The 26,303-nt window shown below is 43.7% G+C and overlaps 1 protein-coding gene across 2 annotated transcripts in view; it reads left to right on the forward strand.

The window, feature by feature from the left end:
- Positions 1–26,303, forward strand: part of LOC137435329 (ras GTPase-activating protein 3) — a 267,088-nt gene that overhangs the window by 152,341 nt on the left and 88,444 nt on the right. For both annotated transcript variants that reach the window (XM_068129019.2, XM_068129020.2), the window contains exon 7: positions 17,212–17,284. In XM_068129019.2, the coding sequence (XP_067985120.1) occupies positions 17,212–17,284 (73 nt within the window). The remainder of the gene's footprint in view (positions 1–17,211; positions 17,285–26,303) is intronic.

Here is a 26,303-nt window from a genome sequence, read left to right on the forward strand (position 1 = left end):
ATCTCTCTCTCTTCTGTCTCTCTCTCTCTTCTCTCTCCCTCTGCTTTCTCTCTCTCTCTCACTCTCTCTCTCTCTCTCTCTCGCTTTCTCTCTCTCTCTCTCTCGATTCTCTCTCTCTCTCTCTCTCTCTCTCTCTCTCTCTCTCTCTCTCTCTCTCTCTCGCGCTTGTCTCTCTCTCTGCTCTCTCTCTCATCTCGCTTTGTTCTCTCTCTCTCTCTCTCCTCTCTCTCTCTCTCGCTTTGTCCTCTCTCTCTCTCTCTTTCTCTCGCTTTGTCTCTCTCTCTCACTCTCTCTCTCTCTCGCTTTGTCTCTCTCTCGCTTTTGTCTCTCTCTCTCTCTCGCTTTGTCTCTCTCTCTCTCTCTCTCGCTTTGTCTCTCCTCTCTCTCTCGCTTTCTCTCTCTCTCCTCTCTCTCTCTCTCTCTCTCTCTCTCTCTCTCGCTTTGTCTCTCCTCTCTCTCTCTCTCTCTCTCTCTCGCTTTGTCTCTCTCTCCCTCTCTCTCTCTCTCTCTCTCTCTCTCTCTCTCTCGCTTTGTCTCTCTCTCTCTCTCTCTCTTGTCTCTCTCTCTCTCTCTCTCTCCTCGCTTTGTCTCTCTCTCTCTCTCTCTCTCTCTCTCTCTCGCTTTCTCTCTCTCTCTCTCTCTCTCTCTCTCTCTCTCTCTCTCTCTCTCTCTCTCTCGGTTTGTCTCTCTCTCTCTCTCGCTTTGTCTCTCTCTCTCTCTCTCTCGCTTTGTCTCTCTCTCTCTCTCTCGCTTTGTCTCTCTCTCTCTCTCTCTCTCTCTCGCTTGTCTCTCTCTCTCTCTCTCTCTCTCTCTCTCTCTCGCTTCTCTCTCTCTCTCTCTCTCTCACTCTCTCTCTCTCTCGCTTTGTCTCTCTCTCTCTCTCTCTCTCTCTCTCTCTCTCTCCCCCTCTCTCTCTCTCTCTCTCTCTTCGCTTGTCTCGTGTGCGCCTGTGACAAGAACTTTTCAGAGCTTTCGGAAGCCTTGCCACGTTGAAGGAGGGGGGTGTTGTTGGGACTGTGGGCTCATCAAGGAGCTGGGTCCGCGTGGCACGTGACAGTGGAGAACGAAGGTGGCCAGCTTAGCTGCTTGCTTCACGCCTAGGCGTTTTCGCGCGTGGTTTCGGTGCCATTGTTGGAGCGTTTCCCGCGCGGGGTGGCTGCACAGGATTGCCGCAACCACTAAGCTCCCAGGTGCATTTTGGACCAGAGCTGAGTACCGCCGACTCGACAAAACCGTTTATTTTATTCATCATTCCCCTGTTGTGTGTTTGTATCTGAGTGAAACGTCTCACATTCGTATTTATTTAACCTCAACCTTTATTTTGCCGTGCTTTATTTCATAAAATCATTATCGTGATACTTTCATTTGTTGTGTCGTGTGTGTTTATTTGTTGTGGGTTTCGGGAATCAACCCGTGTCCTTCATCCAGGTAAGCACCATGCTTCCTTCACCTGCACATGACAGACCAACCGCCAGTTTTGGCTTCGCGCCTCGGAATTAAGGACCATTTCGGCTATTCGTCACCCGGCGGCGTTAACCGCAGGGGCTGACAGGACAATACACAATGTGACGTCTGTCTGTCTGACCACAATACATTCGGTCGTTACTTATCCATTCCAAACCAAACTTTCTAGGGGGACTAAATGTTACATGACAATGGTTGTAGCAACTTCATCTCCCCCCTAAAACCCGCCAGTCCTATCCTATCTACCTATCCTATCCTATCTACCTGTCTATCTCCCTGCAGGGAGTTTGTCATGTTTTCATGTCTACAGGGTAGAAAGAGTCACTGGTCCACACACCTACCAGAAGTAAAAACGATTATAACCAGTTATCCAGTTTTGCCAAGTCATGGCCAACTTTGACATCAATCCTCTGACATCCATCATCATCAGCCTCTGACATCAACTCATCCTGGTAATTCTTCCAAAACAAAATTGCTCCCTCACATGCACAGATTTATTCCATCGTCTTCAGTTGTCATACCCTTCCTCCCGCCCAAGGTACACAGAATCTTGTGGTGAGGCAGTTGCCCGGAAACAACTTGACTTTGCATCATGGAAGGCAAATCCAACATAAGGCAATCATTTCCTTTCACAAAGCCCGGAACAAGTGTGTGTCTCCCCTCAGGAGAGCCAGGAAACAATATCTTTCTACTCTCAAGACTGAACTCTCAAAACTGTCTCCCTCTTCCAAATCCTGGTGGTGTCTGGTCAAATCTGTTTCTGGTGTTTGTTCCCCCTCAATCCCCTCCCTTACCTCAATCCCCTCCCTTACCTCAATCGGCGACACAGCTGACTCCGCACGTGAAAAAGCTGAATGCCTCAACTCTGTGTTTGCCTCAAAATCTTTTGTCCCAAACCCATCTCTCTTTGTACCCACCTTAACCAGTCAAACCCAGCTGCTCCTGGACTCTGTCCTTCTCTCCTGACAAGGTGGATAAGTTTCTGTGGAACCTAGATTCTGATTCTGCAACTGGACCAGACTGCATCAGCCCACGGGTCCTAAAATCCTGCTCTGCCGCTCTATCACACCCTCTCTCTGTTGTCTTCACCCTCTCTTTCGCTCAAGGTCATCTACCATCTGCTTGGAAATCAGCCAACATCACTGCTTTACATAAAAAGGTGCAAAAACGGATCCTTGCAACTGCAGACCAATCAGCCTGCTTCCAATCATCAGTAAGGTCATGGAATCTATCATCGCTTCTGATATGAAATCCTTCCTCTTCTCTAATGGCTTCATCTATGATCATTAATTTGGATTCAAACCAGCTCATTCTACTCTGGACATGCTGCTTCTGCTGTCACAACAATGGATGGAGGCCCTCAACGCCAAACAGGAAATCAGAGCCGTCTCCCTTGACATATCTCGTGCCTTCGATACGGTCTGGCACCCCGCTCTGCTCACCAAACTCTCCTTCTATGGTATCCATGGAAATCTCCACACATGGCTTGCGGACTTCCTTTCCGGTCGCAGTCAATGTGTGGCCCTGAATGGAATTATCTCATCTCTCCTTCCTGCTCAGGCTGGAGTTCCTCAAGGCAGTGTTTTGGGCCCTGTGCTTTTTTTGGTATTCATCAATGATCTTTCCGACTCTCTGGAAAATCCTCTCTATCTCTTTGCTGATGACTCGACTCTCTGCCGATCCATATCTCATCCCTCAGATTGGCAGGCAGCAGCTTCTTCACTCTCTGCAGACCTGGACAAAATCACAGACTGGTCAAACAAGTGGAACACGTCTTTCAATCCTGACAAATGTCACACTCTCACTTTGTCACTCCGAAAAGACGGTCTGGAAAACCCTTCCTTCTACTTCCTGAACAATCCTCTTGAAGAAGTTCTGTCACTCATGCTTTTGGGTCTCACTATCTGCTATGACCCTTCCTGGGAAAACCACATTTCCAAGCTGGCCTCCAAAGCCAGCCTGGGCATCCTCCCTCGTGCAAAGTCCTTCCTTGACACACCTGAGCTCCTGACCACATACAAGGCTTTTATCCACAGCTTGATGGAATACTGCTCTCCCCTCTGGGCTGGTGCTCCTGCCTCACACCTAGCTTGGCTTATCGCTGTAGAAACTAAAGCTTTCAGGATCATTGGTATCTCCCACGATGAAGCTGATTCTAAGGACCTTTCACCCTCTCACCGCAGGCAGGTTGGGTGTCTTTCTGTCTTCTACCGACTCCTCTCTGGCCTAGCTCCCCCAGCTCTGTCTGTGATGTGCCCCCCAAATATTCCTGCAGGATGCACAAGAACTGCCAGCAACCCTCTTCTGTTGAAACTGCCAAAATCAAGACTCTCTGCTCCAGTGCTCACCTTCACTCTTTTATTCCTCTTTTCTCCCACCTCTGGAACAAACTCCCACATTCTCTTCAATCCAACCCTTTCCTCCAGGTCTTTAAAACAGCTGTTCACCAACATCTGTTATCTTCCCCCATCCAAAACCTTATCTTTTCTAGCCCCGTTAATACACCCCAAATCCACATCTTTCAATCTCCGACTTCATTCCTGAAATTGCTTGTAGTGTCAATTCGTTTTATACCGTGTACCCCTTCCCTCCCCCTCCTCCTCCCCCGTTTCCCCCCTCACCCCAACCCTCGCCCTTCGAACAGATCTCCCGATGTCCCTGCTCTCTACTGTTGTCCTTGTGTGCTACCCTCTCTGTCCCCATCTTGTCTCCCCCTCCCTTTATTGTGTCCGTTTATGAGTTTTGTGTTTTATGTGCTAATATGTGTTTAATGTGCTGGCTCTTAAACGAGCATCGATCTTGTCTACAAAAAAAACAAAACTTTAATGATCATGATTTCATGATCAGATTTCATGATCAGACATTCATGATTAGATTTCTCCAAAGATCCCTGTTTTGCACCCCTTCCCGAAGCGCTGACAGAAACTGCTTTGTTACAACCTTTACCCCATCCATGCAATGCATACAAGGTCTGCCTCTTCTTCGTCCCTCAAATATAAGAAGCACGGTTAATTTCTCTCGACTTTTGTTCTCTGCAGTCTGCACGCATGATGTGTCCAACCAAATTTTCTGTTTTAGCATAAGTGCTTCAAAAAAAAGGAAGTGCTTCTAATGTACTTGTTGGTCTAATTTCTTCAACCATTGATTTGTTTGTTCTTCTTGCAGTCCATGAAATTTTAAACATTTGTCTCCATCATCACATTTATAGTCAATCTTCTTATTATTTTTTTTGACAATTCCTCTTTTATCCTCTTCCTTTTTTATTTTTCACTGTCTATGACTGACATCCATACATTGCAACTTGAAATACCAGAGCATTCACCAGCCTCCTCTTGGTTTGTTTTGTCACATCTTTGTTTTTCCAGATCTTTATCAATCCTGACCACTGTCTCCCCATCGCTAACCAACTATTAATTTCTCCTCCACATTCTCCAGTCACTTCAATCTTAGAATCCAGGAAGACAATACTTTCCACTATTTTCACGTGATCATCTCCCAGTCTGAATGCGTCGATCTTCTCAGTTGATAAATCGACTGGTGCGTCCGGCCGTAGCTGTCATTCTTGCAGTCTTTACCTCGGCAGAACATAAAAAATAACTTGCATTTAGTTAAATATACCAGACTTTCAATTCTGACCGACCCCACGTCACAACCCATGACTGTTTTTGCCATTTTGAAAGAAAGTTATTGCGGCAAATGAAAAATTACTCATCAAGGCCGATTTATGTTGTCCAATGAAATAACGTTTCTCATTCATTGTCATGGCATGCCTTACATTGATTTGGATAACTCATCTCCTTCACTCATGAAGCATCATGCTAATTAAACCATTGGAAATCGGTGCTCTGGAGACGTAGGGTACCATGAAATACACGTGCCCTAATGCATGTGGATTTGACACGGCTGCCATGATCATGATGGCTGAAACAGTCTGATGTTCCGAAGATTTCATTAAAAAAAGGATCTTGTGCATGGATATTGTTTCTATTTTTGGAGACTTACAACCCTTCATTGAAGTAACGTGGGCTACATTATTGAGGTGTGGCAAGATTTGAATGGAAATAGGGCTGAAATAGTAAGGGTTTTCTATTTTGGTATATAGATCTGGTGGACGACCAGCATTTCAGGCAATGATGACAGCTTATGATGACGACATAAGAACAATGAACAAAGAGATGACATTCACATTTTGGAGGAGTTTGTATCTGGAAATGGTTGAAAATGTGCTGCTCTTCATCAGGGCTACCAGAGATGGGGATTGGTAACTCCACATAGCAGCTCAGCTCTTCTGCCGTGGATATTTGCAAATGACTGGTCAAATTATTCCCATTATTTCTCTGTTTACTAGTTGGAAATGCATAATATGCCAGATAGCCATCAATTTATTCAATGAATTGCAGATCGGGAATTTTGCTGTTCAAAGACAGGCTGTCCATGGTTATTTACGAGTTGCTTGTGATATGATGATCAAATGGCCAACAGAGATTCCAAAACAAGGTGAAACAGGATGAAATAATTCTCAACCAACAAAGGAGCCAGCAATCGTTGGATTAGTGCACAACACCAAAGAGCAGCCATCACAAACAATGTGGGAATATGCCGGGCAAAGTCTGATGATTGGGAACTTGTAAAGATCTAGCAATGGGGCGTATGACCCTTGATGGCTCTGCTCCAACAACTGAGCCTGAAAGTCATGCCAGACAATATGCGTCAGCTTTCAGGAAAGATTTTAAGACAGAACCGGTAAACTTGGCTCATATTCATCAATCTTCCACTGTCCATTTTGTTACGGACATGTGTCAGAAATGTGGAAAGGAAACGCAGAGCAGCTTGCTGGTGGTTCTGAGAATATTAAGATTCAAAACCCTGCACAGCTAATAATTCGGTGGAAAAAGTATCTTGCAAACAGCTACAACAAAGAACAGTCTGTGAAATTTCTCTTTGAGATTTGTAAAAAGTGCGAGGTCAATAGTTTGAAAGGTGTGATGGTAGTTTTAGCACATGGTGAGCTGTATCATGCTATCTGCCCTCACATTGGAAGAGTTGAAGTACAAGAAGTCACCGAGCTGCATTGTTCTTATGAAGAAACAGACACGAGGATGTTTTGCATGCCAATTACATCGCCAAATCCTGTGACAGCAGTGTAGTCATCAAAAGTCCTGATCCTGATGTTTTTGTGCTTGGCAATGCATTGCATTTGCTTCCATTTTTGGCAGTTCCCAGCTGTATTTCCATCCGGGGAAAGATGAGAATGCCCACACAATCCACCTACAAGCTATCAACCAGCATCTTGGAGAAACTATCTGTAAAACACTCATTGGCCTCCATTGCTACATACACACTGGCTGCGTGTGATTCAGTAAGCGCATTTTATGACAAAGGCAAGACGAGGGTAATTAAACTCTTGGTGCAAAAACAGACATTTTGTGCAGCATTTGAGTCACTTGGAGAAACCTTCACGATTACAGAAGATATGGTGACTGCGCTGGAAAATGTTGTGTGTGTGAACTGCATGCACAATGTGAGTTCACCCATGTCAATGATGTGCAATATGCCAAGTTTTCCATGGCCACTACATCAGACAATGTCATGTCACCCAATCAGGATGCCTTATGTAAGCACACAATGTGCAAACTTCCAGGCAGCCATATACAAGTGTAGCTTCGAAACACAACCTGACACGCCATCTCCAGTTGTAAATGGTTGGAAGTTGACAAACAATACACAAGATATTGACTGGATGGATATGGAACCTTGACTGGATTGACTGCATTGTAGCTCTTCCATGAGTCTAGACTTTGTATAAAATAAACAAATAAACAAGACGGCGATACCTGCGAAATCCACCCTCCCCAAAATATAATTGCCATGCATACATCAATTTGTCCATTTCATCAAGATTAAAATTGACGATCTTAATCAAAGCTCGGGTCATTCAGAATACAATTGATTATTTTTCAGATAATTGATATTAGAAGTTTAACCTTAAGTTGACTTTTGACCTTTTGACCTCAACAATATTTGGTTTCCCAATTCAGTGATGCACCATGTAATTGCTGTTTAATTTTCAAGTTAATAGGATGAAAATGGACAATTTTTCAGACGAAATTTGAGGATTTAAAAAAAAAATTCACCTTGAGTTGACCTTTGACCTTTTGACCTCCAAAGTAGCTGGTTTCCTAATTTAGTGACTCAATATGCAAATGCTGTTCAATTTCCAAGTCAATCGGATGAAAAATGATAATTTTAGAAATTTGACCAAGTTGACCTTTGACCTCAAAATCAATAGGCTTCTTCCTTATGATCAACTCTACTATCTGGTAACGTTTTGTGAAGATCGATTTGAAATTGTGACCTGTAGGCGATTGATTGATAGACAGACAGCCAGAATAACGCAAGATCCTCCAAGATACAAATCCAGCCCGGAACCAACACACTCCCCCAACTGGTTGTCCAATTTTGGAGCCTCTGTTTCCAAATCGTAGTGCACGGTGAGGGCCCCCTTGGTGATTCCAACCACGCCCTCGGACCAGCTCACCTCATTACCCAGACTCCTTTGGGCCTGGTCAACCTTTACCTCCATGGGACTGTCCCAGGTCCCCAGCCGCTGGATCACATCAAGCTCATCATCATCATCATCACAAATCATTTCTGGCCCCGGTTTTGATCAATATCCCCAATAAATACCCGGTCCGGCTCCATTACACGGACCCCCAAAAACCACAAGACCAACCAATATACTTGAAAAATCTTCGATTTTCGCAAGTAATAAAAGAAACCTCGCTTTACACAAAAAAGGTGCAAAAACAGATCCTTGCAACTACAGACCAATCAGCCTGCTCCCAATTATCAGCAAAGTCATGGAATCCATCATTGCTTCGGATATGAAATCTTTCCTCTTCTCCAATGGCTTGATCTCTGATCATCAATTTGGTTTCAGACCAGGTCACTCTACTCTGGACATGCTGCTTCTGCTGTCTCAACAATGGATGGAGGTCCTCAATGCCAAACAGGAAATCAGAGCTGTCTCCCTTGACATATCAAGAGCCTTTGATACGGTCTGGCACCCAGCTCTGCTCACCAAACTCTCCTCCTATGGTATCCATGGAAATCTCCATGCATGGCTTGCGGACTTCCTCTCTGGTCGTAGTCAACGTGTGGCCCTGAATGGATTTCTCTCATCTCCCCTTCCTGTTCAGGCTGGAGTTCCCCAAGGAAGTGTGCTGGGCCCTGTGCTTTTTCTGGTCTTTATCAATGATCTCTCTGACTCTCTGGAAAATCCTCTCTATCTCTTTGCTGATGACTCCACTCTCTGCCGCTCCATTCCTCTTCCCTCAGATCGGCAGTCTGCAGCCTCCTCACTCTCTGAAGACCTGGACAAAATCACAGACTGGTCAAACAAGTGGAACATGTCTTTCAATCCTGCCAAATCTCACTCTCTTACTATGTCTCTCCGAAAAGATCGACTGGACAACCCTCCCATCTACTTTCTCAACAATCCTCTCCAAGAAGTTCTGTCACTCAAGCTTTTGGGTCTCACTATCTGCCATGATCTTTCTTGGGAAAACCACATTTCCAAGCTGGCCTCCAAAGCCAGTCGCCGACTGGGCATCCTCCGTCGTGCGAAGTCCTTCCTCGGCACACCTGAGCTCCTCACCACATACAAGGCTTTCATCCGCAGCTCTATGGAATACTGTTCTCCCCTATGGGCTGGTGCTCCTGCCTCACACCTGGCTCGGCTTCACGCTGTTGAATCCAAAGCTTTCAAAATCATTGGAATCTCCCGCGATGAAGCTATCTCTGAGGGCCTTTCACTCACTCACCGCAGGCAGGTAGGTGGTCTTTCTGTCTTCTACCGACTCCTCTCCGGCCTTGCTCCCCCAGCTCTCTCTGTGCTCTGTCCCCCAAATATTCCTACAGGTCGCACAAGATCTGCCAGCAACCCTCTGATGGTTAAACTGCCGAAATCTCGGCTCTCTGCTCACCTTCACTCTTTCATTCCTCTTTTCTCCCGCCTGTGGAACAAACTCCCACACTCCCTTCAATCCCTCTCCTCCCTCCAGGTCTTTAAAACAGCTGTTCACCACCATCTCTTATCTTCCCCCATCCATAACCTTGATCTTTTCTACCCCCACTAATTCACCCCAGATCCACCTTGTTTGAAATTCCAACTTATTTCCTGGAAATCCTGGCAGTGTCCATATGTTTATACCTCTCCCACCCCCCCCCCCCCTTCACATGCCTCCCCCCCTTCACATGCCTCCCCCCCAAAGCCCTCTCCCTCACACAGATCTCTCGATGTCTCCATGTCTCTCGGTCCCTGCTCTCAAATGTTGTGTTTGTGTCCTTCCCCCTCTCTCCCCATCTTGTCTACCGCTCCCGATGTTATTTGTTTTATGTGTCTGTTTGTCTTTCTGTGTGATTAATGTTCGCTCTTTCACGAGCCTCGATCTTGTATACAAAAAAAAAAAAAAAAAAAAAAAAAAAAAAAAAACCTGCTCAACATATAGCATATTGGAACTTGCATACTGTGTATGCAAGAAGTCTAAGTGCAAAGATGTTGAGGCAGATCACAAATTCTGTGTGTCTGTAGGTATTACCTGCACTGAACTGTGCATATGCAAGGAATGTGCTAATGTAACCATTGCTACTTCTGATGAAGACTTCCAAGAAAACGATGATGAGGTGGTTGAGGAAGGGGATGCCTATGACGATGAGGAGAACTTTAACTGAAAAAATCTTTCAATTAAGCATCCACGGTTGAACACAGATTATTTTTCAATAATTCCTTGAAGGTCTGAAGGCGAAAATCTCGAGATCAGCAGTGGTTTGACAAAATTAACACTAAATTGTAAATTCTCCGATTTTATTTGTTATTGTATTTGTTTTCATTTAATTAGTAGTGGATGCTCCTTTAGAAAAGGCATCAAAGGGTTCAAGGTGGCACTAACCTGGCATGGAATGACTTGTAAGAATTGCTACTGACAAGTAAAATCCATCATCGAGAATACATTGCACCCAGGTGCGGATCCATGATTTTAGGTTAGGGGAGAGGTTGGGAGAGCAAAAATTTACATTGCACTGAAAAATATTATTTTGCCGAGCAGAATGAGTGGAACATTTTTTGTGGGTGTTTCTTTTGTCAGAAATTCCAAAGACTATTCCAAATATAGAAAAAGAATGCTTTAATACTGCATGCGTGAAAATAACTTCTCTAATGAAAAATTTTTTTGCTCCAAACTTTTATTTGAATAATTATCTCATCATTCATCATATAAATCCAATTGAATGAAAAGCAGACATTGCATATAATGAAACAATTGACATAATGATCCAAACAAATGAATTTTTCCTTCGTAAACTGCAACGGTAATAACCATGAGGACAAATAAAGTTGATGTGTGACGTCACTGTGATTGTCTGGTGAAATCTATTTAATCAGACAGAGGATTCATGAATAACATCTTTTGCGGATGTTTTCTTGCGTAAATGTCCATGATTTTCAATGTCCAACTCAATGTCTTTGTGCACATACAACAACACCAACGCATTGAATTTGCCATTGTTACTGTTGTTATTGATTGTTCAATCGGGAAATTTTAATGACAATAACAGAAACTACACCTAAAATACCTATTCATCTTTTTCACCAAAGTTTGGTAAGTAACAGTCCCTGATTTTTGGCACAATGTATTAGTCAACCATCGTTAATCCAAGCCCGTTTAATCCGGGAATCTCGCTGTCTGACTAAAACATCCAGGAACAGATTTCCGCCATTCATTTTATCCCTCTAATCCGCAAAATCGTTTGTCGGACAATCTCGCTAATCCGACATTGGGTGCTGGGAACAAAGTAGTCTGGATTAACGAGGGTTGACTGTAGCACACTTCAAAAACGTAAATATAATGAAACCCTTTCAACATTTTCTTGAATGTAATTGTTGCAGATTTTATGTTTAAATTTTTGAAACGCTATGCAATATTAGGTAGGCTTACCTACCTTATTATATACAGTCACGTGAAAAAGTAAGTACACCCCATGTAAAGTTTTGACTTTTTCAACATATTTCAACATACAGCTATTTGATCTTCATTTCAACAATATTGATAGATAAAGGTGATATAATATAACAAATATCATGAAACATTTACATTTTGTAGTCCATTGTATAATTTAAATAAATATAAATGCAAATTTCACATGTGGAAAAAGTAAGTGCACCCCATGAAATGTTTTTAAAATCTTTTTAACATATATGGACATATCAAAATTTGATCTTCATATAAACTGTATCTATAGATAAAGGTGATCTAATTGAACAAAACACAATGAAAAATTGACATTGCAATAATTTATTCAACAAAAAAATTAACAGAGATGCCATTTCCTTTTGTGGAAAAAGTAAGTACACCCTTGGCTCTAATAGGTGGTATTGCCCCCTTTCGCAGAAACAACCTCAAGTAGGCGTTTGTTATAACTTATAACTGTCTACCAGTCTCTGACATGGACTGGGAGAAATTTTTGCCCACTCCTCCATGCAGAATTATTTCAGCTGTGCGGTGTTTGAGGGGTTTCTTGCATGCACAGCTCGTTTCAAATCCCCCCACAACATCTCGATGGGATTTAGATCCGGGCTTTGACTTGGCCATTCCAGAACCCTCCATTTCTTTCTTTTCAGCCATTCCTTGGTGGATTTACTGGTATGTTTCAGGTCATTGTCATGTTGCAAGGTCCACCTTCGGTTGAGCTTCAACTTTCCGACAGATGGCCTCACATTATCCTCAAGCACCCTCTGGTACAATGAAGAATTCATAGTGGATTCTATGATGGTGAGCTGCCCAGGCCCTGATGCAGCAAAGCTGCCCCAAACCATAATATTTCCACCACCATGCTTTACAGTTGGTATCAGGTTCTTGTGGTCAAATGATGTCTTTGGTTTTCGCCAAACATGTCTTCTGGTACTGTGGCCAAATAGCTCTACCTTTGACTCATCTGTCCAGAGCACATTGTTCCAGAAGTGCTGGTCTTTGCCCAGGTGTTCATTGGCAAACTTTAGTCTTGCCCTGATGTTCTTTCTGGACAGCAAAGGGTTCCTCCTGGCACACCTCCCATGTAGATCAAATTTGTGCAGCCTCTTTCTAATGGTAGGCTCGTGCACTTTGACATCAACAGTGGCAAGAGCTACCTGTAGGTCCCGTGATGACATTCTGGGGTTCTTAGAGACTTCTTTCAGCATCTTGCGGTCTGCTCTCGGGCTGAACTTGCTGGGGCGGCCTGGCCTGAACAAGTTGGCAGTTGTTTGGAATATTCCCCACTTGTAGATGATCTTCCGGACAGTCGAATGATTGATTTCAAATTGTTTGGAGATCTTTTTAAATCCCTTTCCAGACTCGTAGGCATCTATAACCTTCTTTCTGAAGGTGTCAGAGAGCTCTTTTGATCTAGGCATGGTGACGCCGCACACATCAACAACAAAGAGCAAACCAAAGTAAATGTCTGAGGTTTAAATAAGACAGGTTCCTCCAAGATCCTCTCCAACGATGTTCTAATCATTTGCACCTGAGCTGGTGCCCCTGATTCTAATTTTAGGTATTTGAAGTAGTGATAAATGTCGGGGTGTACTTACTTTTTCCACATGCGAAATTTGCATTTATGTTTATTTAAATTATATAATGGACTACAAAATGTAAATGTTTCATGATATTTGTTATATTATATCACCTTTATCTATCAATATTGTTGAAATGAAGATCAAATAGTTGTATGTTGTAATATGTTGAAAAAGTCAAAACTTTACATGGGGTGTACTTACTTTTTCACGTGACTGTACGTAGTTAATCTTTACAGGAGAATTTTTTCATTATCTAATTAATATAATTTCATTTTACAGTGGAATGAAATACAATGATTGGGTGATCATGGTCTTTAACTAAAGAACGCTTCATGTAACAAAAGAATTGGTGGCACTATTTTCTTGTTTTTCTATATACAAGCTGGGCCAAATAAATGTACCTGATTTCAAAATTAATTTAGAATTAAACGAACTCTGATACGAGTGTGAAACACAAAACAAATCATAAAGGGATCTTTCCAGTTTATTTCCATCAATTCAGATTTTCACAATGTCTGCCATCATTCTGAGCACACGTGCGAATACATGCAGCACAGCTGCCGATTACAGCCTGCAACATCGCACGTCTGTCCAATCCAATATTGGTGAAAGCTGTAATCACAAAATCCTTCAGATCACTAATTTTTCTTGGTACTCCCATAGAAAAACAATCAAAAGGGGACAGATCTGGTGACCTCGGTAATCATTGAAATGGATACCTGTGGGAAATTGAGCAACCTGTGTCGCTACCACTGATTGAGTTTTGATATGCTCCGCAACGAGAAAGATTTGTCATTGTAAGCTTAATTGAAACATTTTGAACCTGCAACAGTTATTTAGTAAATCAAAATAAATAAATAAAAGTTATTTAGGATTTTTTTGGGGACTTTCACCTGATTAATGCACTTTATTATTCAATGCCATCTTGTATGGTTATCCTGTAATATTTTGAAACCGGGTACATTTTTTGGGCCACCATGTACAGAGGTATCTAGGCTAATTAAGCTGGGAATTGTGCACTGATGTTTGACCTTTGAGTGTGGGATTGGTCGAGTTCTTGATTCGATAGGTATCGCCTTCAACTTAAGCCTGGTGTTAGCTTAACGGTTAAAGTGCCTGGCTTAAGATCTTGGGATCTTGAGTTTGAACCCCTGTTGTGCTGTTAAATAACACCAGGTGGGTTGACTCAGCCTGTCACCCTTCCACGGTCGGCAAAATGATTACCTGCTTATGGGTAACGGGGCACTGCAACAGCGACAAAGCTGCTCTCCCAGCAATGATGCAACCACCAGCCAAAGGCTGCATGCAAAATAATAGATAAAAGCTTCAATTTTAGCCATAAATCACCTTCATGTTTTGGAGACTTTCTGAAATCATTTCAGTGCCATGCCCCATAATTAAATCTGCAATATTTTAGTCTTCTTCAGGTTTAAAGACCAGCTTTTTCACTCTTCTTCTTCACTGTCTGCAGCCGTTTCATCAAGTCCTCTTTACTTTTTGCCAACAGAGTGGTATCATCAGCATACCTTAGATTGTTGAAACTTCTTCCTCCAATCCTGACTCCCGGCTCTGTCATCCATGTTTGATTTTTCATCAAAATCGTTGTACGCACAACTTAAACAGTCAATGTTGTCCGATGATAACGGCACAATAATATTAATAATAACAAGCGTTACGCCTAGGTTCCCCGTCGGGGAAGTGATGTGAGTTGACAAAGTGGAAGTAGCAGAAAACATGCTGTGATATGATATTTCGCTCACAAGGTTCAGACATACATGGAGGCGGCCATCTTGGATTTTGACGTGGCGACCCAATTTTCAATAGCGTTCTTCCTTATGCCTTAGGCGTCAGGAAGGGCATCCGGCCATAAAAACATTGCCTCAAACAGGGAACCATGATTGTCATGGGGCCCGTAAGGCTAACCCCCGCTCCAGCAGGGAAAAATGGCCTTAAAACGATCATTCATTCATTCATTATTATGCCTCGATACACCCACACACCAGATTAGAAGTTGGTACTTCGCTTATTTTTCAAGAAAATCCGCTCACAAGGTTCAGACATACATGGCGGCGGCCATCTTGGATTTTGACGTGGCGACCCAATTTTCAATAGCGTTCTTCCTTCTGCGTAGATACACCCACACACCAGATTAGAAGTTAGTAGCTCGTTTATTTTTCAAGATATTTCGCTCACAAGGTTCAGACATATATATGGTGGCGGCGATCTTGGATTTTGACGTGGCGACCCAATTTTCAATAGCGTTCTTCCTTATGCCTAGATACACCCACACACCAGATTAGAAGTTGGTACTTCGCTTATTTTTCAAGATATTGCCCTCACAAGGTTCAGACATATATATGGTGGCGGCCATCTTGGATTTTGACGTGGCGACCCAATTTTCAATAGCTTTTTTCCTTTTGCTTAGATACACCCACACACCAGATTAGAAGTTGGTACTTTGCTTATTTTTCAAGATATTCAGCTCACAAGATTCAGACATACATGGCGGCGGCCATCTTGGATTTTGACGTGGCGACCCAATTTTCAAAAGAGTTCTTCCTTGTGCCGAGATACACCCACACACCAAATTAGAAGTTGGTACTTCGATTATTTTTCAAGATATTCAGCTCACAATGTTCAGACATATATATGGTGGTGGCCATCTTGGATTTTGACGTGGCGACCCAATTTTCAAGAGCGTTCTTCCTTATGCCTAGATACACCCACACACCAGATTAGAAGTTGGTACTTCGCTTCTTTTTCAAGATATTCCGCTCACAAGGTTCAGACATACATGGCATCAGACATACATGGTGGTGGCCATCTTGGATTATTGATGTGGGTTGCACCCACACACCAAATTCGAATGCGGTCCTTCGCTTACACACACACGCACGCCCGCACGCCCGCACGCACGCACGGACGGACGGACGGACACACGGATGGAGGGGAAAGCCATAGTCCCCCTTTCGCTCCGCGGTGCGACAGGGTACAATAACACGGAGGCTGGGGCGATGGTCTTGAGGTACGCACTCTCCTCTAAACTCTCTAGTCTGTGTTAGTTTCTCGACCCAGCTCTAAACGGTCATCCGGGTGTTTCACAGTCAGGTTGATTCGTCAGTGTGTGCCGTCCCTCGGATGGACGTTAAACTGGGCATCCCGTCCGCTGGCATTAGTTGGTGGATGTTAAAGATCCCATGTGTCCTTCGTGTAGAGTAGGCGAGCTCTCCCCAGCACAAGAGAGCATGAGAATAATTATGGCCGTTGAAGAAGCAGAGCAATAACACCACTGTCCGCATGGTGTTCTGGTGCTCATGTGCACATACAAATAATCCCCCTTTCCTACTCATTTATGGAGTGAGTGTTTCTCGTTCCTTTAAATTATAACTACTCACAGCTTACAAGGCCTCAGGTTATTCGTCCCTATCCGGAGGAGACTAAATGTTTGCTCTCCGTCGGTCTGTCCGTCCGTCCATCCATCACACCTGTGGTTTTCTGCACTTTTTTCCATACCCTTTAAGATATTCAACTGAAACTTGGTACATGGCTTTATTATGATAAGTTACACAACAAGTTTAAGTTTTGGGACGTTTTGCCAAAGTTTCACGGAGTTATGCCTTTTTTTCTTGGAACAAGAACATTCATGAGGACCGGTCAGCGACATGTATTGCAAAGCAATTCTCCCTCTTGTTTAATCTCACTCTTGCTCCCATGGCTTCAAACATGTGGTGCACTCCCATTTTGTGTCATCCAACATCTATACCCACAATCTTTTCCATCTCCATTAAAGTTACTGAACTCAACCCTCTTGCGGGTTGCTGTGTTTCATTCCCCTCTTTCAACCCTTTTACTGTTTGGTCATTCACTTGCTTGTTGGATCCAAATGTTATTCCACTACCCCACTGTAGGCTTGGATGTGTTCACAATCACCTCGTTCCTCTTCTTCACCATGCAACATGGTGCATTGCTCTTTGTGTTTGCGTTGTAATGCTGACATAGTGGCTTTGAAGCTCTCAGTACCTTTTATATCTGCATAAATGTATAATCAGCATACCATGTTTTTGGTGAACCCTGCTTTCATTCGTTTAAGAAATTGGCCTGCGCATACTTGTCTAAACTGCACTACTTTATCGTAGGAATGAGCAAAAGAAGACGAAAGTGAAGAAGGAAACAACAAACCCCTTCTTCAATGAAGTGTTCTACTTTGAGGTGTGTAAAACTGATGCTTTCCTGGGCAAACCGGAAAGGATATGAGGAGCTGAATGGGTCTTGATGAGAAGGCCGGTTTATTTTTATCTCTTAACATTAACCCTTGGATTCCAGTGCAGAAAATTGCTGTGGATTGACCATGTGCAAGTTATTATATATCTGCTTACCATTTTGACATATTTTGAAGAAATTTATTTTTAATTGGCAAAACAGTATGTGGGTGATGCTGCGGAGGAGTGGGAAAGACTTTGCTGCAGACAGTTTCCTTGACGGATTGGAGGAAATGAAAATGTTTGATTTTGTGGTTCTGCATGTGGTATGAAAAAGTGAAATGGCTAGAAATGTGCGACGACAAAATGAGCAGATCCTACCATAGTAGGAGAAATAATGGGTTCTAGAGTTGACAGCAGAATATTTTTTCTTATTTGTGAAATAGACAGCAATGTTGGAGAATCGTAGTTCTGGGCATTCCTTTGATCTGTATAAACAGTTAGGTGGTCCATCCATGTAATCCCACATCAGTAATGTTGATTGTGTGGCCATGCTCCCATTTACCTCTTTTCTACATATTATTTTTTATTGCCGAACACGATTGTACAGAAATAGCACACTTTCCTTTGAGCCGTCGAGCCTGGGTTTGATTCATGGCCTGATATTCCTCACTGGCTTGGATATTCAGATATACGAGTGTGAACCCAGCATAGTTATCATTTTAGCCTATTAACCTTGTTATAACTCTGCTGAGGCTGGCCAGTTGTGATTATATATATTTCAGTTCTCCAGCCTATTAGCGCATGTAATGACGTCACCATCATGATATATATGTATATATATATGTATATATATATATATATATATATATATATATATATATATATATATATATATATATATATATATATAGATAGATAGATAGATAGATATATATATGTATCCAAATGTAATACCCACTTGAAAATACACAAATAACACCACCCCAAGAAGTGACAAAAACAAGGAATTACCACAAAGACAGCCTCACCTTACTCACTGCTGCCATTTTCCCAGAAGACACTGCACCCAAAATAAGGGCTTCCAAACCAATAAGCCAAACAAACACCCAGCCAACCCACCATTCCATTGTGTGCACGCCACACACGTTCATGACCACACATATCCTCACCCATCGACACCCGCAAAAACAGCTCTGCTTGCCCTCGCAATCAAACCACTTTCAAATACACGCAAATCCATTCATCATCCCACACACAAAATCACCTCGTACATTTTGTGAACCATCCCCTTCCCCTGCCCCCATACATGCATCCATGGTATACCACCTGCACACGTCGAGACACATCCACACAAACAAACCAACCAAGCAGCACACTTCATAACTATAATGGCACTCTTGGGTGAGTGCATATCTCCTACAGACTGAACAGTTTACATTTTATAGCCCACTGATAGGCCAGATCTGCATTTGTACGTTCACCAAAATCTAATTGGCTTGTTCTTATTACTTACCAAATTTATCCACCAAGCTTTATCCAAACCGGTCCATAACTGTTTGAGATATTGTGCTATACATCGTGTTTGGCCCTATCTCTCAATGGTGAAGAATCCCTTGGAGAATTAAAAAAAATTATCGGATGCAAATCTTCACCAAAATGTAATCAATTCGTCATTGTCACACAACCAACCTGTCCACCATGTGTTGTCCGAATCCGTCCATAACTTTTTGATATATTGTGCTCACAGACAAACAAACATCACCTATGGTGGCGTAGGTAATTAGTGCTCCCTCCTTTCTATTCCGCTTGACCCGCTTCCATAGACCTCTCCCAAATCCACAATGATTCTCCAACCTCAACTTGTGCCACTTCCTCGCACATCATCTTCACCCTCCCACACACCATTGAGTTGCAACAGGATTGAATGGATTTATCAACATGTTTTCTGCACCCTACTTCCAAATATATCACCAAATATCCAACTATCAACTGCAGTCAGGAACCCATGTGAAACACCAGCACTTGTTACAAATGTCCTGATCAGTAGGAGGCACTTGCCACACATCTCCCCTGTTTTGGCATCTCTTACACAGTCAATACTGAAATGTAGCAGGGAACGAGGATTTTGAAATAAAAATGTGACAGACAAACACTCAAAATGTCTGTCCGTCCCTTCCCCGTCCTTTCCCTCCCCCCCCCCCCCCCCCTCCCCCCAACACCCAACACTTTTTCCCATGCATGTTGGTGTATACTGTATCGCTTGTACAGATCAAATGGCTGAGATGTAATCATTATTTTATATTCTAGCACTGACGAGGCTAAGGTATACTGCTACTAAATAGTGATTCGCAGGCCCTAGCCCTTCTCTATTGAATACATTTGAATTATATGGTTACAAGTTTGAAACTTTGTTTTTGTCCCACGTATCAGTTGAAACAGTAAATAGATCCTGATGGATTCTGAAATATTCCAGGATCCCAATGAATACAGTTGGACATTTAGTGCATGACACATAAACCATGAGGTGTGCTTATTAAAAAGTAAACTTTGTGTACTAGTTGTTGGAAACGAACATAATACAAGATTGATGGTCGTTTTAAGCATTATTGTTCTGTTTTTCCCCCATGCCTGTGGAGTGAAAGGCAGGGTTAAGCAATTCGTTCACTTCTGTCTGTCTGTCTGTCTGTCTGTCTGTCTGTCTGTCTGTCTCTCTGTCTGTCCTGTTTACAAACATCAGTTTGTGATCGAGGAACAACTTGATTTAAATTCAATGTTATATTTTAAGCATAAATCGGGACATGAATCGGAAAAATTATCTGAAGATTAGCAGTGCTTGAACTCGGAATTCTTCCTGATCGCACGTATGCAGAGAGAAGTGAGATACCTTCTTTTTTGCTTTTTTTTTTAACTATGTCTGCCTCCCTGGCAGTCAAACTAAATTGAAAATCATTCCAAACAGGAAACTTACTGTTTTAAGGAAGTTACAAAGGACACAAATAACAGGCACGTATAACTAATGTAAAGTGTTAAATAATGTGGTGTAAAAGACGCTGCATCAATGGCGGTAAACTTCCAGATTTTTTTTTTCTACAACCTTTAAAATTTTTATTTATTGAAATTGAATTTTATACTTGAACACTGCAGAACACAAAACACCTTATTGGCACTTTCAAAACACTTCCGTTTAGCAGTACTCGGACAAAATATTACAGCATTTTACATAATCTCGAGCAATCAAATTTGCCGCTCGCAGACGTTTCGTGTCCCCCTCGACCAATGATGAAGCTCGGGGCATGGTCTGCCGGTTATGCTAGTTTGGAGGTGGGGTTTATTTGCCGATTGGCAAATGTTCGGGTCCTGTCGGCGGCCGTGGGTTGGAGTTTAGCTTGATCGGGAATGTTCTGGGTTCTGTCGCCAATTATGTCGGTTATTGTTGTTGTTGTTGGTTGCATGGTGGGCCTTGTAGATGTAACAAGCGTTACGCCTCGGTCCCCCGTCGGGGAAGTGATGTGAGTTGACAAAGTGGAAGACGCAGAAAACATGCTATGATATGATATTTCGCTCACAAGGTTCAGACATACATGGTGGTGGCCATCTTGGATTTTGACGTGGCGACCCAATTTTCAATAGCGTTCTTCCTTATGCGTAGATACACCCACACACCAGATTAGAAGTTGGTACTTCGCTTATTTTTCAAGATATTCCACTCACAAGGTTCAGACATATATATGGTGGCGGCCATCTTGGATTTTGACGTGGCGACCCAATTTTCAATAGGGTTCTTCCTTATGCCTAGATACACCCACACACCAGATTAGAAGTTGGTACTTTGCTTATTTTTCAAGATATTTCGCTCACAATGTTCAGACATATATATGGTGGCGGCCATCTTGGATTTTGACGTGGCGACCCAATTTTCAATAGTGTTCTTCCTTGTGCCTAGATACACCCACACACCAGATTAGAAGTTGGTACTTCCCTTATTTTTCAAGATATTCTGCTCACAAGGTTCAGACATACATGGCGGCGGCATCTTGGATTTTGACGTGGCGACCCAATTTTCAATAGCCTTCCTCCTTATGCGTAGATACACCCACACACCAGATTAGAAGTTGGTACTTCCCTTATTTTTCAAGATATTCCGCTCACAAGGTTCAGACATACATGGCGGCGGCCATCTTGGATTTTGACGTGGCGACCCAATTTTCAATAGGGTTCTTCCTTATGCCGAGATACACCCACACACCAGATTAGAAGTTGGCACTTCGCTTATTTTTCAAGATATTCCGCTCACAAGGTTCAGACATACATGGCATCAGACGTACATGGCGGCGGCCATCTTGGATTTTGACGTGGGTTGCACCCACACACCAAATTCGAATGCGGTCCTTCGCTTACACACGCACATACGCACGCACGCAGGCACGGACGGACGGACACACGGACGGAGGGGAAAACCATAGTCCCCCTTTCGCTCCGCGGTGCGACAGGGGTCAAAAAAACGTCGGGAAAAAAAACACTGGAAGCAATAACATACTGGGGAGAACTAACTTAACCCCTGTCTTGATAACACCGCTCCACCCCCTGTGTGAAGACACATAAACAACTTAAGCTCCAATTTCCCTACTTAATACATCAAGATGTCTCATACTCGTTCACGGTCCATGCTATACCTATACGATCCACCCTGTACTATGGTATTTCATCATCTACCCCCACAAATGTAACAATACATGCATGCATACATACATACATACATACATACATACATACATACATACATACATACACACACATACAGAGAATAGCATTATTTAATATGGTGGGATTTAGGTGCCTCAGGGTACTTACTCTGTGTTGAATGTATGATTTTCAGAGAATTTTGAGGTATATTTTCATCACTCGATCAAAGAAACAAATTATTCATTGCTGATCAATTAAAATGATCCCAACATTTAGAAACAACCACTGTAGATTCATATAGGCAATCGTTCATATAACATGGAGTAGTTACTTTGAGGCATTATTGTTTAGCATTTATCTTGATGAACTCCTCCAATGTTAGTGTATAGTTTTGTGACATACCCAGGTTTAATTTTCTATGTTGTAATGATTTCGACATTTTGTATGATTGTGAAGGATTTTTCACATTGTGCATAATACAGAATGTACACCTCGTTTGTTTAAAAACATTGTTTTACATGATCGAGGCTCATGGAAGAGCTAGGGCAGAATGGAAGTTCACCAAATGGAAAAGGGTAAACACCAACAGGGGAGCAGAGGTGAGAGCGAGATCAATGGGGGGGATGGGGTGCGGGGGGGGGGGGGGGGGGGGAGGAGGACACATAGGGTGAACAAGCTGCACACAAGCTGCAACACAGGAAGAAGAGGAAGGGGAAGGCGGGGATGAAACAGAAAAGGAACAAACCAACTGACAACTAACAAACGATTGTAGGAGAAGGAGAGGGGCAAAGAAAATCACAATAGCATGGAAAAGGGAGTGCTTGGGAACGGGGTCATTTGGGGTAGATGAGATCACGAGGTAGTGGTGCACAGCTGTCATGAAGCCCTGGAGGGAAGAATGGGACTGAACAGACTGGGTAAGTTGGTTTCACAGGTGAGAGAAAGAGGAACAGATGAGTGGAGATGAGCAGTGAGCCTGGACTTTGGGAGTTCAACAAGAGGGTTACTGGTAGACCATGTGTGCACTGAAACATGGGAGGGCCAGATCCAAGAGAGTTCTGGGTTCTGGGCAGAGGGTGCAAGATCAAAAAGGATGCGGTAGAATATGGAGAGGCCATGTTCCGTTACGATGCCCGAGATGCTTGCTTGATTGTTTGCCTGAGGATTTCCTTCAAACGTAGCTTGGCTGCATTTTCTTCAACACATACTATTGACATCTGCGATGTATATGATAGTCACACGACCTGAAGGCAGTAACACGCTATTGTACACCGCTCCTTTCCTATGCCATCTCCAGGCATTGCAAATCGTCATTGCCGGGCACCGAAGGGGGCTCGGCAGTGACGCACGCTGAAAGAGAGTACTCAGTTTTCACTCTGGTTGTTTGTTTTCTTGTTTTCTTGTTTGTTTGTTTTCTTGCTTTTTTTTTTTTTTTTTTTTTTTTTTTGTATACAAGATCGAGGCTCGTGAAAGAGCGAACATTAATCACACAGAAAGACAAACAGACACACCAAACAAATAACATCGGGAGCGGTAGGCAAGATGGGGAGAGAGGGGGAAGGACACAAACAACATTTGAGAGCAGGGACCGAGAGACATGGAGACATCGAGAGAACTGTGGGAGGGAGAGGGCTTTGGGAGGGAGGCATGGGAAGGGGGGGGGGGGGGGGTGGGAGAGGTATAAAACATATGGACACTGCCAAGACTTCCAGGAAAGAAGTTGGAATTTCAAACAAGGTGGATCTGGGGTGAATTAGTGCGGGTAGAAAAGATCAAGGTTTTGGATGGGGGAAGATAAGAGATGGTGGTGAACAGCTGTTTTGAAGACCTGGAGGGAGGAGTGTGATTGAAGTGAGTGTGGGAGTTTGTTCCAGAGGCGGGATAAAAGAGGAATGAAAGAGTGAAGGTGAGCAGAGAGCCGAGATTTCGGCAGTTTAACCATCAGAGGGTGGCTGGCAGATCTTGTGCGACCTGTAGGAATATTTGGGGGACAGAGCACAGAGAGAGCTGGGGGAGCAAGGCCGGAGAGGAGTCGGTAGAAGACAGAAAGACCACCTACCTGCCTGCGGTGAGTGAGTGAAAGGCCCTCAGAGATAGCTTCATCGCGGGAGATTCCAATGATTCTGAAAGCTTTGGATTCAACAGCGTGAAGCCGAGCCAGGTGTGAGGCAGGAGCACCAGCCCATAGGGGAGAACAGTATTCCATTGAGCTGCGGATGAAAGCCTTGTATGTGGTGAGGAGCTCAGGTGTGCCTAGGAAGGACTTCGCACGACGGAGGATGCCCAGTCGGCGACTGGCTTTGGAGGCCAGCTTGGAAATGTGGTTTTCCCAAGAAAGATCATGGCAGATGGTGAGACCCAAAAGCTTGAGCGACAGAACTTCTTGGAGAGGATTGTTGAGAAAGTAGATGGGAGGGTTGTCCAGTCGATCTTTTCGGAGAGACATAGTAAGAGTGTGAGATTTGTCAGGATTGAAAGACATGTTCCACATGTTTGACCAGTCTGTGATTTTGTCCAGGTCTTCAGAGAGTGAGGAGGCTGCAGACTGCCGATCTGAGGGAAGAGGAATGGAGCGGCAGAGAGTGGAGTCATCAGCAACGAGACACAGAGGATTTTCCAGAGAGTCGGAGAGATCATTGATAAAGACTAGAAAAAGCACAGGGCCCAGCACACTGCCTTGGGGAACTCCAGCCTGAACGGGAAGGGGACATGAGAGAAATCCATTCAGGGCCACACGTTGACTACGACCAGAGAGGAAGTCCGCAAGCCATGCATGGAGATTTCCATGGATACCATAGGAGGAGAGTTTGGTGAGCAGAGCTGGGTGCCAGACCGTATCGAAGGCACGTGATATGTCAAGGGAGACGGCTCTGATTTCCTGTTTGGCATTGAGGACCTCCATCCATTGTTGAGACAGCAGAAGCAGCATGTCCAGAGTAGAGTGACCTGGTCTGAAACCAAATTGATGATCAGAGATCAAGCCATTGGAGAAGAGGAAAGATTTCATATCTGAAGCAATGATGGATTCCATGACTTTGCTGATAATTGGGAGCAGGCTGATTGGTCTGTAGTTGCAAGGATCTGTTTTTGCACCTTTTTTGTGTAAAGCGGTAATGTTTGCTGATTTCCAGGATGCTGGCAGATGACCTTGAGCAAAAGATAGGGTGAAAAGAACAGAGAGAGGGTGAGATAGAGCGGCAGAGCAGGATTTTAGGACCCGTAGGCTGATGCTGATGCTGATGCCTGTCCAGTTGCAGAATCAGAGTCGAGGTTTGACAAAAACTCCTCCACCTTGTCAGGAGAGAAGGTCACAGAGTCCAGGAGCAGTTTGGTTCGACTGGGAAAGGTGGGAACAAAGAGAGATGGGTTTGGGACTAAGGATTTTGAGGCAAACACAGAGTTGAGGCATTCGGCTTTGTCACGTGCGATGTCAACTGTGTGGCCATTTGAGGTAAGGGAGGGGATGGAGGGGGAACAAACACCAGAAACGGATTTGACCAGACGCCACCAGGATTTGGAGGAAGGAGACAGGTTTGAGAGTTCATTCTTGAGTGAGGAGAGATAGTGCTTCCTGGCACTCCTGAGGGTAGACACACACTTGTTCCGAGCTTGGTGGAAGGAACTGAGATTTCCTTCAGTTGGATTAGCCTTCCAAGAGGCAAAGGCAAGTTGTTTCAGGGCAACTGCCTCACCACAAGATTCAGTGTACCATGGACGGGAGGAAGGGTAAGACAACTGAAGGCGAGATGTGATAAATCTGTGCATGAGAGAGATCAGTTTGCTTTGGAAGAATTCCCAGGAAGAATTGATGTCAGAGGCAGTGGAGATGGGAGACCAATCCAGACGATTGATGGCTGCTTGAAGACCGTCCCAGTCGGCCTGAGTGAAATGCCAGACTCGTCGACGCTGAGGAGGCTCTCTGAGAATGGCCAGAGAGATGTCCACTTTGACAAGCACATGATCAGAAGAACCGATTGGAGCAGAAGAAGAGCAGCAGACATTAGCAGGGAAGTTAGTCATAAACAAGTCTAGAAGAGAAGATACTCCATTGGCTGAGATCCGGGTCGGGAAATTGACAGATTGTGTCAATCCCAGTGAGTCACAGAAGTCCTTTGCTGAGGTGCCATGACTGGTGAGAGAGGAACCCACACCCAACCAGGTGGCATGATGACAATTGAAGTCACCACATATGAGGAAGAGAGAGTTGGGATGAGTGGATAGAAGTTGGTCCATGTTGTCAGACAGTGAAATGTAGATGGAGTCATCACTGTTTGGGGGACGGTACAGAACACATATGAACAAAAGGTGGGAGCGGAGAGGAAGCCGTAGCCAGAGGTAATCCT

This window comes from Myxine glutinosa, chromosome 9 (assembly GCF_964187855.1).
Source record: "Myxine glutinosa chromosome 9, kmMyxGlut1.1, whole genome shotgun sequence".
Lineage (NCBI taxonomy): Eukaryota > Metazoa > Chordata > Myxini > Myxiniformes > Myxinidae > Myxine > Myxine glutinosa.